The sequence below is a fragment of the Equus caballus genome, chromosome 9, assembly GCF_041296265.1.
Source record: "Equus caballus isolate H_3958 breed thoroughbred chromosome 9, TB-T2T, whole genome shotgun sequence".
NCBI lineage: Eukaryota > Metazoa > Chordata > Mammalia > Perissodactyla > Equidae > Equus > Equus caballus.
This window is the reverse complement of record NC_091692.1, coordinates 29,727,758-29,741,900: the sequence shown is the minus strand read 5'-3', so window position 1 is coordinate 29,741,900 and position 14,143 is coordinate 29,727,758. Positions and strand designations below refer to the sequence as shown.

General features: G+C 59.5%; 1 protein-coding gene across 1 annotated transcript; it reads right to left on the bottom strand.

Annotated features, from left to right (window-relative positions):
- Positions 1–2,384: 2,384 nt before the first annotated feature.
- On the bottom strand, positions 2,385–12,377 carry LOC138915396 (ral guanine nucleotide dissociation stimulator-like). Its single transcript, XM_070221542.1, has 14 exons — positions 12,183–12,377; positions 11,628–11,744; positions 10,573–10,763; positions 9,008–9,120; positions 8,513–8,874; positions 7,515–7,730; positions 7,052–7,155; positions 6,508–6,574; positions 4,923–4,976; positions 4,430–4,504; positions 3,833–3,865; positions 3,346–3,467; positions 3,036–3,139; positions 2,385–2,711 (listed from the first exon to the last, which is right to left on the bottom strand). Exons 1-14 carry the CDS (start codon positions 12,315–12,317, stop codon positions 2,554–2,556), a joined length of 1,851 nt encoding a protein of 616 aa, XP_070077643.1. The 5' UTR covers positions 12,318–12,377; the 3' UTR covers positions 2,385–2,553.
- Between the last annotated feature and the right edge of the window lie 1,766 nt (positions 12,378–14,143).

The following is a 14,143-nucleotide window of genomic DNA, read 5'->3' as shown; positions in this document are numbered from 1 at the left end:
CCTGAGTTTTCTCCATCTTGACATACAAAGCAGACACTGTCTGGAGCCCTCGTGTTCCTCTGGGACTCGGGCTTCCCTCTGCTCCTCAGCCTGGAGAGGAGGAAGCCCACGTGTGGACTTCAGGAGATTCCTGACCGCGTTTTGTGGGCTAGCAAGTCCTGGGCTTGAAGTCCCCAGGGAATGAGTAGAATCCAATCCAGGTAGGACTGCCATGACCCAGACCCTTCAGGAAGGCAGGTTATGGTCCCCTAACCAGGCAGAGCACCATGACCAGCCGCGGGGTTTGTGGAGGGCGAAGGGAAGATGAAATGGGTCCTGGAAGAAGGTGCTTATAAATACCAGCTACCGAGAGGGAACCAGCTGCAAAACCGTGCATTTGATGAGTATGAGTATTATTTCTTGATTCTGTTTGGAACAAGTTAGAGTGCATGATATATTTGTGTGTGAGTGAACATATATATATCTCTCTCTCTAAAATTTATATCAAAGTAACATAAAGACTGATGAGATACAGGTGCTGCACATGTGGGCCACTTTTTGTTGGCGATCAGCTCATTTTTGGCCATTGGAAGCCCAAAGAGGCAACGAGTTATTGTCCTCTGCCGTCTGGTAGGCTCATGACAAACAAAGCGCTGCAACCAAAGGGTCGGCTCTCAGGAGCCTCACGGCCCTGTGAGGGAAACCCCTTGGACACGGTGTCTTCCTCCTGGGCCTGGACTAGCCTTGGGACTTGGCACTTCGCTTTCTCTTTGGCGGGAAGGTACAGCCGGCTCCGGCTTCCATTTAGAAAGTCACCTCCCTGGATGGCTGTGCCATACCAAGAAGGGCCTGGGCTGCTGGGAACCAGCATTTCTCCTCAGCTGCTGGCCATACTGAGGAGGCCTCCCTGGCAGGGTTCACGCTGCTGTGTGTCTGGGTGACACTTGCAGCCATCAGAAAGGAGGGGAGAACTCAGAAGGGCGAAGCACTTCCTGTGGTCCTAGTCTTACAGGGTCTTTCCCGGGGTGGGGGTGGGGGGGACGTTCAAAATGCCAGGTAGTAACCCTCTAGCTCCTGGTCACCAGGTGGGTTCTTGGAGTGAGCTCGGAGCAGTGTCTGCTCACCACCAGACTGGAACCATTTAAGTGTTTTAATTTTGTCAGGCTGTGTTTACCCGTCATCCGTTTGCTTGCATTCCCTGCTGGACCCCTCAACCACCCTACTCTCACGACTCATCTCTGAAAGCTTCCAACGGGAAAGATTCACACCCACACCATAAACGGAGCATAAGGCTGGGCAAGAGAACACAGCCCTCCGAGGGGCTGCATGGTTTATAGGCTCAGGTCCTCCTGCCCCATTAGGATGAGTCAGAAACAAGATGCCTGAGTGTGTGAACAGGTGATTGCCTGAGACCACACACCTCAGAACCACAGGGGCCCAGATGTCACCCTGGGCAGCGAGGGAGAGTATAGGTCATTGTTTGGCCAGGATTATGGTCTCTTATGTTTGCAAAGCGGAGTCCACCCGTGATCCGTCAGACCCTGCCAGGGAGGAGTGGCCACGAGGTACGGGACAGAGAGGCCGAGGCATTCGAGGGAATTTCTGCCTTTCCAAGAATTGTAGAAGGAAGTGCACGGAGGCAGGAAATCCTGGTGGACAAGGAGCAGTGATCCTTGGGAAAGAAGCCCAGAGGTAGCCTTCAAAGCTGCATCACAGATCTGTCCCCCTGGATGCCAAACTTGCAGGGAAAGGAATTCAGAGCCATGGACCGGGATCCCAGAGGATTCCAATCCAGGTGAAGGGTGAACATGGAGCCCCCAGAGGGGCCATGGGAAGGGAGGGTCCTGCCTGCCCTTAGTCCATCTGCACATGACCTTCTCCGGCCTTGACCCTCCACATGCACGTTTTGAGCTTTTACATCGTTCTCTGCACTTAGAGCTGCTGCTGTCCAGAGCCTGATTAGAAAACGACAAGTTCCTAACATCTGGTGAAGAGGAACCTCCACAAGAGAAGCCGAAAACGTGGCCTCTCCTCCAAAGGGGTGGAAAAGCAGCCACTGTCCTAGGGCAGGGCGTGGTGCTGGCCCGTGCCATTTTAGAGACACCCGCATTCCAGTGGTTGTTGCTCTGCCTGTGAAAGTACCTCTAGCCTCTAAATGCCAGGAGTTCTGGGTGCTGTCTCTGCTCCTGGCCCACGTGAACCACACTGAAATGAACCCGTCCTCTGAGTAAGGGGGGCGCGGAGGTGTCCTTCAGTATCCAGGGAGGGGCCTGGCCCTTCTCCCTTCTCTCACATACAATAAGCCGAGACCCTGCAAGATTTCTTCATTCCAGGAGGAACGCGAGAGTCTGTGTCTCCTTGACACGAGCACAGGAGGGGCAAGAACCAGACCATGACTCGCAGGCTGGAACCGAAACAGGATTTTAACATCAAATTCAAAACTAGCACTAACTATTAACACCAAAGAAATACGGCCCCTTCCCATGTGGTAAACAGGCGCTGGGGTGGAGATGCCAGGCATGTGGGGTGGGGTCGTCCCCTCCCTCTTGGGCTCCAGGGGTCCCAGGAAAAGGCTTAGAATGTTCTTCTCCCCATCAGCATGGGAGGAGCCGGCCTGGGGCCCCGCGTGTTTCCCAGCTGTGTCCCCGCCGCTGAAGAGCAGGCTGCACTCGAGCTGTTGGAAGGACCGGGATCTGCCACTGTTGCTGGGTTCTGCGTCAGGGGTCTGGTGACTGAAGAGAAGACACTGATGATTGGGGGGTCACACCAGTATCCCAGCCCAACACCTCAGCCCTACTGCATTCTGCTCCAAACCTTGTCCTGAGTGTTCAGTCAACACTACCCCATTGTCCCTGACATGGGAGCTGGCATTTCGCTTCACCCATTTCACAGAAGAGGAAGCTGAGTCCCACAAAGGTCAAGGGAATTGTCCCTCACAGGCCTGGTCAGCAGTGGAGCTGGGATCCCCGTGCCGGCTGTCCATCTCCCTAGGCCCGTGCTTAGCCCGAAGCTTTCCTGAGCCCCTGGCTTCAGTCACTGCCTGTCTGGACACTCACCGAGCCCTGAGCTGAGAGACGCGCGGTTCTTCTTGGGCAGGAAAAACCGGCGCATCTTGCCGGCCCTCTCCTGTGGGGGCTCCAGGTGGCAGGACAGGCTGTAGCTAAAGGACAGAGGGGACTTTTCAGCTACCGGGAGCCACACCTCAGGTGACCCTCCCAGAGACGGCCAGCAGTTGGAGTCCCAGGGCCCCACGGGTGACCATGCGACAAGCCCCGGGACTGACCCGGAAGCCACGGGCACGGGCTCCCTGGAGCTGGCCATCAGAGAGAGTCCGCCTTGCCCTCACCAACTCCTGCCCCGCCTCACCTCTCATCCTCGCTGAGGGGCTCCATGGCCTCGAACCAGGCCCCAAATCGCTCCTCAGCCTCAATGTGGTAAAGATGGACTGCCTCCTGGAGCAGGAAGATCTGCTCGGTGACTTTGAATTCCTGGGAGAAAGGACATGATGCAGACGGGGCCTGGGTGGGGGACCGTGCTGGGGACTCAGACAGGTGAGAAGAGGGTCAAGGAGCTGGTCTGGGGTCTTGGCCCACATGGGAACCCTCCTTCCCTCCAATTCCGTGCAGGACTTGCTCGTTCTCACAGTTGGCTTGAAATAGCTCCTCCTGCAGGAAGGTGTCCTTGGTGCCAGCCCCTTCCCCCACGCACCAATGGGACGGCTTTCCCAGCTCTGGGTGCCGAACTCTCCCAAGGAAAGCAAGGCCCAAGGCATCGGGCCAGAGAAGGTCTTCCCCGGAGGAGTCTCTGATTGCCACAGCCCCACCCTCCGCACGGGGAGGCCACAGCTGCTCACCTCACTCCTTTTCTCAAAATTGATCTCATTTCCCTGGAAGGCAGAGAGCCAAAGCCCATGAGCAACAGCCCCCTTAGCCCATAGCTAGCCCCCGTCTCCACCCTTTCTCAGGTTGCACTACCAGCAGGGTCGACCAGGGAGCAGGCGCTACCAGAAACGGGAATGGGTCCCGGGCAAGACTCTGAGCTCCAGAGCAAGGAGGCCACGGGGCTATGGCTCAGGGACATTCTAAGACAGCCCTCTCTGACAGACAGACAGACTGAGGCCTCAGGCAGGAAGGGATGCTCAGCCACTCGTGTGCTTCCTGCCTTGGAGGGGCCTGGCTTCACTCCCTGCAGGGGCGGGGCCTGAGGGAGAGGCTGAGTCCAGCTCAGACACACCCTCCAGCAGCTCCGCAGTCAGGCAGCCTGGACTGGCGGCTCACCTGGATCCTATATTCACTCATCACTAAGATGGCCATGACACCCAGCTCCCGGGGTGGCTGTGAGGCCCTCACGAGAGGACTCTGCCAAGGGTTGTGAGCTCAGGCCTCAGTGCAAGTCTCTCCTCCCAAATCTCCGAATCCTGATCCCCAGCTCCACCTCCAGGCTCACTCACCTCCAGGTAATCCTCCATGTTGGTGTCCAGCAGCAGTAGGTAATTGAGGAATGTGCCAAGGAAGGGGATGAGCCCCTGTGCCAGCGGGGTGGAGACGGTGATGAGATCCCGCTCTCAGGAGCCGTCAAAGACCTCTCCTCCACTCCTCACCCCAGCCTCCTGCCCAGCCCAAGCTACCCACCTAGGCGGCCTCCCCCCAATTTCCTCCTCTTCTCTCCTCCAGGAACCCCAAACTCCTCCAGGCACCTCCCAGCAGCCGGCTCTGGCAAAACCCAGGGTACGTGGTCCCCGCCCCTCCCTGTCCCAAATCCGTTGTGCGCCCATCCGTTCCAGGCCTCCTCCTGGTCACTTCCAATGCAGGCATTTCAGGTCTGTGGCACCAGGAGCAGGGCTGGAGGAGAAAGGCTCCCTCTCTGCTGGTAGAGACCTCCGGCTAGGAAGGGGAGTCCCCTCTCCTGCGACTCCTGGGCCCCTCCTCCACAGGCACCCTTACCTTCTGGGCACCTGTGGGGCCCGTCTCCAGGCTGGTCAACATAGAGGTCGCCTCCTGCCAGGGTGTTGACAGGGCCAGTGAGCCGACGCTCCCCTCCAAGTGTCCTCCCAGACCCCTCCCAGATCGGGGACCCTGGACATGTGGCCCCAGTCACCTGGTGCCCCTGCGGCTCCCGCCTCCAGGGTGCTCTGATTCCAGAGCCATCCCAGCTCCAACACTCACTCCTGTGTGACCTTGGGCCCGCCCAGGCCTCCCTGAACCTGTTACCTCGTCTGGAAGGTTTGACGAACTCTGTCTGCCTCCCACAGTCTCCTGAGGCCCAAGCGTCATCTGACCGTCATCACTGCTCTCCGCTCAAGCCTGCCTCTGGAGCCAGGTCCAAGCTCCCCACATTCCTCCCCACCCTTGAGCCTCGGCACCCACTGTGAGGCCTGCACCACGGCTCATCTCCCTCTGGCTCCCAGATGAGGAGACCAAGGCCCACACAGGGGCAGGGACTTGCTCAGGGGGCCCCAGAGGAGAGGCTGCTCCCCCTCCCAGCCACAGGCCCCTGTCTCCTCTGCCTTCACACCACCCTCTGCCCAGCCGCTGACCACAGTGCTGTCCTCGGGACTCTCAGGCTGTGTTCGGGCCCCCAGCTGGGCCGAGCCACGGATGGAGGGAGATGAGGTGTCTCAGGAGGCCTGGTCAAGAGGCTTCTGCCAGCCCCAACGCCCAGGAGTCTCTGATCCCAGGCCGAGGCCAAGGCCTTGCTAAAGCCCTCAGCTCCCTAGGATCCCCTCAGGGAGTTCCCCTGCACAGAATTCTTTCTTCATGCGCTCAGGATGGGGACCCCGAATGCCACGTCTGACTAGCAGGGGAGGGGGCGACCAGGGCACTGCGGGGTGGCATTTCCTTTCTGTTTTACGAGGAAACTTCTGACGTCTGGGCGGGAAGGATCCCTGAAGAAGCCATCAGTTCCCTGGGCACTTGCCCTTGCCCTCCGGGGCACATGTCATCGCCAACAAGGACCTGGGTGAGCATCCCACTGGGACTGTCTGCAGCGCCCACTTTAGGGGCCAGAGTGGGGAGTCACCGAGGGGACACAGATCTGTCCCAGGTCCAGTGTCCGTCCCAAGGCTGGGAAGCCCCTGAGTGCCTCCGGCCCGTGGGATCCGGCAGTGCCCATCCCTCAGGCAGGCAGGGTGCCCTTCTTGCGAGGCACAGTGAAGACAGAAGGAGCAGTGGGGCCCTGGCTTCCTGAGCACAGACTGGGCTGACTTCGGAAGAAAGGAAGCCCGCCCACTCGCTCCAGCCAGTGGCCAGGAGGAAGATGCAGGGCAGCTGATGGAGCAGCATGGAAGCCAGACACCGGCACCTTCTGCCAGGTCCTCAGCCTCCTGGAACAGTCCAGCCCGCACCATTCTATCCCATGCCCCTGGCCTCCTGTCCCAAACTGCCCCCACCTGCCCATGGAGCTAGCACATCCCTCTTCCTGTCCATCTTTTCCTGACCAACTTCACGTGACAGGAGAACCAAAGCTCATCCTGCCGGGTCCCCTCCCCTCTCGCTCCCCCTCCTTCCAGATGTGCAGCCTCCGTCTTACCTTCACCAGCTGCCTCCTGCTCACCCACTGGTCTTTGATGAACCTCTTCAACTTTCGAGAGCTCTTCCTGAGGGGAGAGGAAAGGAGGAAAGAAAACCCGGGGCGGTTGAAGGCGAAATGCCTTTGGCTGAGAACCCGGAAGGTTCAAAGGGCCTGGGGCCTGGACGAGGGTTTTCCCCGGGTTCTTCGGAGCTCTGAGGTCACCGTGGGACTCGGGTGGAGGCTCTCCTGCGGTCACCTGGGGCCTCCATTCCCACTCCGACTGAGCACATTGTTTCTAACAGCGTTGGTTGCCGATGAGGGCTCCGTTGCTGCGAAGTACACCCTTGGAAATCTCCAGTGTGGCTCAATCCAGGATGTGACAAGGGGGGAGCCACTGCCTAGGGTCTCAGAGAGTCTCAGAGACCCGAGCAAGGAGGCCAGTCCCCATCCCTAGGGTCCGCTGCCTCCCAGATGGTCCTAGCTGAATGAGGGGTCCATGGCAGTCGCACGGGGGATGTCTGGTCCGCCCTGGTGGTGCTTGGATGGAGCACGGCCTACCCACCTGGCAACTCGTCCCCATGTCTTTTGCAGACGGCTGATGGAGGGGCTCTGCAGAGCAGACACGATGGCACGCAGGGACGCATAATTTCCAAGGACTCGGCACTCCTGAGGAAGGGAAGGGAATGAGCTGCGACGGCGGGCTGGAGCCCTGCTTCCTCTGGCTTGTGTCCCCTCGTGGGCTTCTGCTGTCCTGGATGAGGCAGATGCCCAGGGAAGCGAGGGAGGGCACACCTGGGAGCTGATGAGTAACGCTCGCGGGCAGGAAGATTTTAGCTCAACCCAGGGCGGGAAGGGAGCTTCCCACCACTGGGACCAGCACTCAAGGTCAGCAGGCCCTTGGCAGCAAGGGGCCTAGGACTTTGCCGAGGCCCAGACCACCGACTTCAAGGCTGAAAGCTGCGAGAGGAGAAGGGGCAGTCCCCCTGACTCCAGGGAGGGGCTCCCTGGGCCCTGCCACTACTGACCTTGGCCACCTGAATCCACAGCTCGACGACTCTGGCCCTGTCCTGGGCCGTCATGCTGAGGTCCCCAAGGCACGTCGTGATGACGCAGCCGGACACGTGAAGAAACTGGTTGATAGTGGCCCGAACCGTGGGAGCCAGGTACTCCTTGCTCCCATTGGGCCGCTGGCACCACACAAAACCCAGGCAGTGGCGGGGCTCCACCTTCTTGAACAGCTCCTGGGGAGGATGGGGACTGTCACCTGACCCTGCCACACCCGAGCTCAGAGTCTGCAGGCCCCCGCAGCCCCAGGCAGGAGGCACTGGTCAGCTGCAGCTCAGGAACCTGAGGAGGTGGCCTGAAGCTTCTGGGAGTCTCTGGGTTTTGTCTGTGTCCGCTGAGGCCGCCCAGCGCAGGATGACCGAGGACCCAATAGGGGCGGGGAAGAGAAGTCCCATTGGCTCGCAGCCCAGTCTTGCTTCCCCCAAGCACCAGAACACGGCTCACACCTGCCCATCTCAAGGGGCATCTTCCACCCGTTCTCATCACCCCCTGGTCCCACTCCCCTTTCAGCTGCACGTTCCCCCGAAGCAGCAACAACCATGGGCTTTGTTTGCCTGTCTTCCATGTAGGTAAGGACGCACTAGGTGTCTAATAAGTACGGAGGCTGTTGAGGCCTCCTGGGCCGATGGGTGAGTGACCCAGGACTTGGCAGCACTCCAGTGAGCTTCCCTCCCCCACCAGAGGGCTATTCTCTGCCCCGCTTCCTCTCTGTTCGACCTCATCCATCCGCACAGCCACTCTGCCCAGCAGGTGCCCGCCCTTGGTGTGCTCTCTACTGTCCATGTGGGGACAGCAAGGACTTGGGGGCCAGAAGGTGGCCCAGGTCACCCGGTGGGTAAGTGGGGGAGCTGTGACTTGCACCCACATCGTTGGATTGCGGCTGAGGGAACAGGAGGTCTGGGGCAGCTGATGGCCCACCAAGGCGGGCCCCACCTAGCCCAAGAGCCCTGCTGCTCACCGCATCCATCCGGGTCAGCTGCTCGGCCACCAGCTTCGGAGGGAAGTCCAGCAGCTTAGGCCTCTCCTCTCTCAGCTCGGCGCTCACTTCTGCGGTGACTTCGGCAGCTGGAGGCAGAGATCGTCCAAAAGTCAATGGCGCATCTTGCTCCAGCTCAGAAGCTGGCACTGGGGCTGAAGCTGATGGCGCTCGCTCCGGCCCTGGAGAGGCCGATGGAGGTGAGGCTGCTGGAGGTGAGGCTGCTGGTGGTGAGGCCGCCTCCAGCTCCGGCGCGGACGGTGGAACTACAGCTGGAGCTGCCTCTGGCCCCGGAGCTGGCCCTTGCTCTGGCTCTAGAGCCGGCAGGAGCTCTGGAACTGGCGCTGCAGCGGGAGAAAGAGAAAGTTTCACCTACGTACCCGACTTTACAAGACAGGAGAGACTCCGCTGTCTTGAAGGGAACCCCAGCCCGTGAACCCCACCGCAGACAGTCTTCCCAGACTGCTGTGCCCTCACCTTCCAGCTCTGCCCTCCTGGGCCCCAGATGTTGCAGCTGGACCTGGGGAAGGTAGGCAGGGCCTCCCAGGTGCGACCCAGGCCAGATGACACGCAGAGAGGCCAGCCGCATCCTGAAAGAGGGAAAGGGCGTGGGCTCCCAGAAATCCTGCATTGGGTCCAGCCAGGTTCCCACCATAGAAGACGCGGTACTGGGCGGAAGCAGTTGGGCCACAGAGCCAGAGGCCTGGCCGTCGCTTCCACACTGTCCTCCCAAGGCACCCTGCTTTGGGTCTGGGCCCTGTGCCTGCCCCTTTCCACCAGGGGGGAGTCCCACCCCGGCGCTGACTCCTGTGTGGCCATCCTGGCAGTGGCAGGCCTGCTCATCCAGCAGGTGGAACACGGGGTTTGTGTGAGTCTCTTCTTCCCACTGCCACTCTTCTCGCAAAGAGGCTGGACACAGTCCAGCCCAGCCCTCCACGCCCTTGTGCAAGTGGACTGAGGACTGAGGCCGATGTGTGAGCGGCTCGCTAACACCCCTTCTCTTCTGGGCCTGCTGGTGGTGGTCAGAAGGGGTGGATACGGAGAAGGGGAAGCGGAGGGAGACGGGACTGTGGTGGGGATGGGTCGCCAGGGAACAGCTCAAGCCAGCCTCCCCTCTGGTTCCCAGGGGCTCTGGGACCCCACCCACAGCTCTCTTTCACTCCTATCCCCTTGCAGTAGAAGCCATCAGACCTCAGCCCTCCCAGAGGAATCAAAAGATGAGTGAGATCAGAGTTGTGCCGGGCCCGCCCCAGCCACAGTCCTCTGTCCTCTTGTTCTCCCCCAGCCCTGTTCTGTGGAGACAGGAGGCCCTCGTCTGGCACTCAAAGAACACTCAGGTCTTTAGTTGGCGCTGGGGTCCATCATGCATGAGAACGTGGGAAGAGGCCTCCAGTCGTAAAGGAGCATAGGAGGGCATCCCCTGGGACAGGCAGGGGGCAGGATCTGTGGATGATATGGTGTGTGACTATCTGAGTCTCAGGCTGCTGCGGGGGTCCAGGGGCTGTGTCTGCTTCATTCACTGCGTTGTGCCAAGTGTCTCTAAAGCTCCCGCATGTCACAGGTGCTTAATATACAGTGTTCTCGAATGAACTCCAACCAGAAGCATCCCCGGTAGCTGAGTGGGCCTGGGGCCCCTCTGCGGCCCCGGAGACCCCTCCTTGGCTACTCCAAGGACCCGCCCCACGACCAGCTGGATGGAATCCCACACTCCCTGCCAGAGTGCTTTCCGTGTGCCTTTGCAAACTCAGAAAGGCCCCATCCCAGCGATGGGGGAGCAGACTGCTCTTCATCGGGGAGAGGGAAAGAATAACCAGGAACAACCACGGCACGTCTCTCAGCCCCTTCTGTAGAGCCAGGCCCCAGGGAAGCACCTGCCGTGGCTCATCCCATTCGTGCCCACCAGAACCCGATGAAGTTTATCCTCTCCCACTCCACTTTGCAGAGGAGCAATCGAAGCTCAGAGAGATGGAGGGCCGTTTCCAAGACACACAGCTGGCAGTGGGCAGAGTCACCACTGTGCTGAGGAGGGGCTGGGCACTCACGTAGCAAGTAGGTGGTCCAGGACCCCGTGGGAGGTGAGGACAGCCGCGCAGTCAAACACGATGGTGGTGACGTTGGCCATGTTTCGAGGCGCCAAGGCTGGTCCTATGGACGGCGGCAGCCTCTCCAGCAGGCCTGCCTGGAGGGCCCGCATCCTGCAGGCCTCATTCCGCTGCCCGAGTGACTCTCCGCGCTGGGTGAGATGAGGAAGGACACAGAGTCACCAGCACCAGCGTGAACCTCCAGGAAGTCAAGGTCTGGAGGTCCCCCAGGAACTGTGAGCCCCTCAGGGATGTGTGCAGAGGAGGGACAGGATTGCCCACAGCCAACCGGTTTCCAGGCTTGAAAAGTCCAATTTGAGTTTGGGCGGGGGGAGGATTATACGATGAGTTCCTCAGGACACTTGGCTGGCTTGGCAAGGACAGACCGCCCCGCACCAAAGCGTGCATTAAGAGCACTGACCAGCGAATCCAACACAAACATCCCCATTCTAGAGATGAGAGGACGGAAGCTTCGGGCTGCCAAGTGGCTGCTCAGGGTCCTGTGGGTCGGAACTGAGAACCGCCCTAAGCCAGGGCTGCAGGACTCCCCCGCTCCCCCACCTGAGGCTTCATGTGCTCCTGACATGAAGGGAAATGTCTGGTGGGAACCTCAGCCCTCCCCAGTCGGGAGACAGTGCACGGGCAGACAGACGCTGTGAGGATCTGGCTGACTACAAGAAAGGACGCTGGTTTTTCTTTCTTTTACACGAAAGGGAGGTTTGAGACCCTCGTTACAGAGGTTTCAGATTCAGAAAATGGCAGATTTCAAAGATGCCCCTGGCCGAGTGTGAAGCGCAAACATCAGTGTTTTGTCTACTCCGCCTAGGGTTAGGAAAGAGCGACTTCCCACCCTCCTAGGTAGCTGGTGAGGAGGCGTGGAAGTCCAGATTCCTTTGGGACTGGGCCCTTGGGACACTCCAGTGGGAAAGCCCTGGGCGGGTCCAGGGGAGGGCTCCAGATTTGACTCTGGATTGTGGACACACCCCGGTGATCTCAGGGCCCCGGGTGTCACTCACTCTCCCCTCAGTCCAGCCCCGGGCAAGGTCGGTGGTCTGCTGCACTTGCCCCCTGTCCAGGGAGATGGAGCCGTAGGACCCATGCGCCAGCTCCTGGACCATCTCCTGGGTGGAGCTCTGCAAAGACAGCGTCCGGTGGCCGCGGCGGCAGGTAGCAGGGGCCTGCCTGCACTTGCCCACAGGGGGAAAACTCTCCCGCACACCGAGCACAGACAGAGGGGCATCCGCATAGACCTCCAGACAGGGAGCGAATGAGATGACACCTCACGGGCTTGGGATTCACCTACGGGTAGGGCGGCTTGGCTCCCAGCACTCACCTTCCATCCTGCCAGCCACCACCTGGGATATGAACACGACATACCGCCAGGCTTCCAAGCCCTAACCGTCTGCTCCCGTCCAGGGTAGCTCCACGCTCATCCCTGCCTTCCGTCACTCCATGCCCGCCAACACACACACACAATAAGGGTCAAGGGGTGTGGGGCTGCCCGCATGGGAGGGTGGGATCACACTTGTGGCCTGACCCGGAGTGGCCCGCCCTGGGCTGCCTTGTGTTACCTGAGGGTTCCTTCTTCCGAATGGCCTGAGGTCTTGGAGGTGCGGTCTCAGCCAGTGTCGACAGCGCTGGAGAAGACTGTCATTGTTGGCTCTCTGTGCGCCAGAGCCTCGCAAAGAGGGGATACATGAACACATCCTCCTGTGTCGAGTGTCTCTGGTCAAATGGGCTATGTGTACAAAATGGCTGCCTGGTGACCAGAGTTCTAAGCTCTGTTGGGGTCGGTCGCCAAGGAAGTGAGGTCATGTCTCCAAGGTTCCAGGATGGGGGGCCCTTCCCTCCATCAGACCCACCCAAAGCCCCCTCGGGGCTGTTGACCGCTCACCCTCCTTGCCCGTGTCATCTCCCGAGCTGTACAGAAAGTTCCATCACAGCCCTCCCCACAGCTCCTTGGGATCGGAACCAGCGCCCCAGCTTTGAAGAGAGAGCGCCCAGTTCGGATCTCCTTTTTCCTAGCAGTTCTGTGTCCTGGAAAAGCCACTGTGCCTCTCAGGGCCTCCCCAGTCTCCCAACCTGCACGATGGGATGGCGCTAGAAACACATTCCCAGGGACGTCTTCGGGTGGACATGTGATAACGCCTCCCATATCTGGGAGGTGGTGCCGCCTGGGTCTGGTCCCCGAACTTAGAGGTGGAAGAATTACAAGAAGGGGTGGATGCAGTCGGGAATACCTCTCCAAACAGGCCTGGATTCCAGCCGTGTGATTTGGGAAAAGTCACTGCCCCTTGGGGGCTCCTTGTCAGGTCTCTGCACCTTCAAGGGTTGGAAGTTCGAGGAAATTCAGATATTGTCATTCACTAGCATTCAACCTTTCCCAGTCTCCTGTTGGCCTTAGAACCAGACCCAAGCGCCTCATTGTCGGCCTATGTGGTGGGCAGCCTCCACCAAGGCTCCCAGCGCTCCCTCCCTCCTGCTGTGCACATCCTTGTGGAACCACTACATCCTGAGTAACTGGTTTCTGAGCAATAGAATACAGCCCAGCTGATGGAATGTCACATCCAAGTTTTAATTACAAAAACTCTGTCACTTCCCTCTTGCTTGCTTTCCTGAGTTCCCTCCCTTTATCTCCCCCTCTGTTTCCATCTCTTGCGCTCTCTCTCTGTCACATTTCTGGAAATGAGATAGCAAGTGGCGATGATTTCAGTTGCCCTATGTAGAGGCCAAGGGAGGCGAGATCTGAGGGAGCGCCCAGCCAACAGTCACATGGAGACTCAGACTCTCAGTCCCAATGACTCCTGACACCACCCGTGTGAGTGACTTGGGAGCAAATCCTCCCCTAGTCTAGCCTCAGTTGAGACTGAAGGTCCTGCTTCACGGAGACCTGGAGGCAGAGGCTCCCAGCTAAGCCGTGCCCAATGCCTAGACCACGGAAACCGGGAGAAGTTCAATATTCGTACTTCAGAGGTGCAACTTTTGGGAGCAGTGTTGTGAGAGAGAAACCCAAATGAACGCAGACTACCGGGTTCCCCGGTCTGGCCCCATTAACCGCCGCCCCTGCCGCAGCTCCTGTTGCTTCTCAGGCTCCCTCCAGCCGCCTGGGCAGCTTTCTGACCTCCTCTGCTCACGCTCACTTCTGCCCCAGAGTCTCAGCACCAACAGCGCCTTTCCCCCGACTCCCTGTTCCCGGACCTACGCAGGCGTGGCTCAGTCTTGTCCTTCTGGTCACAGCCTAGGTCACTTCAGTGAGGCCTTTCAGAATCTCCCAGGCACAGTCTCTGCCACCACACATCTCACATCTGGAAGCGTCTTCAATTGTTTCCTCCTTCTTGCTCCCATTTGGATAAAGTGAGCCCAGGACGAGGGGCTGTCTGCTTCGGCTGAAGGAGACGTAATTCCTTCTGGTTACCCCGGGCACACGGCTGTCTCCTCCAGGCTGAGTTTTTCCCACCACCAGTCCGTCGGGAAGGCGCACTAGCCTTCCCTCTCTCCCGTGGGGCAGGTGTCCCAGGAACACGGTGAGCCG

Bases quoted from the DNA above. Each gene is read 5' to 3' on its own strand.
- LOC138915396 (XM_070221542.1), bottom strand. From the start codon at position 12,317: ATGTGTTCATGTATCCCCTCTTTGCGAGGCTCTGGCGCACAGAGAGCC. The intron at 9,121-10,572 runs GTGAGTGCCCAG...TCCCTCTTTCAG, and splicing joins CTGGACCACCTACTTGCTAC to GATGCGGCTGGCCTCTCTGC. The intron at 3,866-4,429 runs GTGAGTGAGCCT...TCTGCCTTCCAG, and splicing joins ACATGGAGGATTACCTGGAG to GGAAATGAGATCAATTTTGA.